The sequence below is a fragment of the Malaclemys terrapin genome, chromosome 13 (assembly GCF_027887155.1).
Source record: "Malaclemys terrapin pileata isolate rMalTer1 chromosome 13, rMalTer1.hap1, whole genome shotgun sequence".
NCBI classification, from domain to species: Eukaryota; Metazoa; Chordata; order Testudines; family Emydidae; genus Malaclemys; species Malaclemys terrapin.
The window spans coordinates 36,926,364-36,928,243 of record NC_071517.1 but is presented as its reverse complement, the minus strand read 5'-3'; the positions used below and the strand labels follow the sequence as shown (position 1 = coordinate 36,928,243).

Sequence of the window (1,880 nt, the reverse complement as noted above, 5' to 3'; positions counted from 1 at the left end):
ACCCTGTGGGAACGTACTCATCAGGGCTCAGCTGTATCTCCACTGCCACTGCCCATGCTATGGTGGCTCCACTGCAATTTATACTCATACCAGCTCTCATTGAGCTACTGCGAGTGTGTGTATGCAAGCTGGGAATCACACCCCTAGCTCATAGTGCAGACAGAGCCGCATTCTCCTCTCCTAAAATAGCTCTCCATTGTCGCAATAGCAGGACCATCATTCCTAAGATTGTTGGATTTGTGTTGTGATTGTTCCATATTTACACTGCTTTTTATCAAGCCACATCTTGGATGGACAGTCAGATGGTGGAAACGGAGCCATCCTTTGACTGTAAGGGAGCTATACCAATTTACACTGGTGTGATAATGCACCTGACTAGTGGTGCAATTGACTGAGATGAGGAGGAAGGAGCGCTCTATCCTGACATTGCCCTTGTCCTTCCCTCCACAGGCAGCACATGATGTCCTGAGAAGGAAAATGTCCAACCAAACCACCGAGACTGAGTTCCTTCTCCTGAGCTTCTCTCAGGCGCGAGAGCTGCAGATTTTACACTTTGTGGTGTTTCTAGCGATTTTCCTGGCAGCCCTGATGGGGAACCTCCTCATTATTACAGCTGTAACCCTGGACCACCATCTTCATACCCCCATGTACTTCTTCCTGATGAATTTGTCCATAATAGACCTCGGATCCATATCCGTCACTGTCCCCAAGTCCATGGCCAATTCCCTACTGAACACCAGGTCGATTTCTTATTCTGGGTGCGTTGCCCAAGTCTTTCTCTTCATTTTCTTCACTGCGGTTGACTTTGCTTTTCTCACCATCATGGCGTATGACCGCTACATCGCCATCTGCAAACCACTGCACTATGAGTCTCTGATGAACAGGAGAGCTTGTATTGAAATGGCAGCCAGTGCTTGGATCAGTGGTATTTTCTGCTCTGCATTGCACACTGGGAACACATTTGCGTTAACCTTCTGTGGAGGCAACATGGTGGATCAGTTCTTCTGTGAAATCCCCCAGCTACTCAAGCTCGCTTGCTCTGACTCATATCTCAATGAAGTTGGGGTTATTGCCTTTTTTGCATGTTTAACTATAAGTTGCTTTGTTTTAATAATTGTATCATATGTTCAGATCTTCACCACGGTGCTGAGAATCCCCTCTGAGCGGGGCGGGCATAAAGCCTTCTCCACCTGCCTCCCTCACCTCATTGTGGTCTCCTTGTTTGTTTGCACTGGCATCTTTGCCTATGTGAAGCCACCCTCCAGCTGTCTATCAGGTCTGGATCTTGTGGTGGGTGTGCTCTATTCTGTGGTGCCACCAATCATGAATCCAATCATCTACAGCATGAGGAACAAGGAAATTAAAGGTGCTCTGAGGAAACTTATTCTTGGTTAATAATGTTCACCGAGTCAAATTTCCAGATTTCTCCCATGACCATGACTTCATTCTGTGTGTCTTTACAGATAGAATCAACTGAAGACATTATTGTCTCCACAGGAATGTGATGTGCAATCTCTTTATGTAAAATGCTGTATTCAGAGTGGTAATGATCCAAACTAAGTTCACTAAAGTTAATGGAGTTACTTTAGACTTACACCAGTGTAAATTATATAAGAATCTATCTATCTATCTATCTATCACAACAAACCAAACCAAAACCTTAATTAACACAGAGTTAAGGTTGTCCCCCAGAGCTGGCAATAGCCAGTGGCAATTATCTGCTTGCATTCTAGCAGCATTCACTGTGTCCGCTGCATCTGTATTGAATGGTAAAGGCAGATATTGGCACACACAGAGGAGGGAAATATGGGGCTGTCAGGCTTATCTGTTCTGCCCCTGCCCCTATTTTCCCCCAGTCCCCTGTCATTCACTATCACATC

The 1,880-nt window shown here is 45.5% G+C and overlaps 1 protein-coding gene across 1 annotated transcript; it reads left to right on the top strand.

The window, feature by feature from the left end:
• Positions 1 to 477: 477 nt before the first annotated feature.
• Positions 478 to 1,395, top strand: LOC128847347 (olfactory receptor 14A16-like). Its single transcript, XM_054046739.1, has one exon. It carries the CDS (start codon positions 478 to 480, stop codon positions 1,393 to 1,395), a length of 918 nt encoding a protein of 305 aa, XP_053902714.1.
• Positions 1,396 to 1,880: the final 485 nt, after the last annotated feature.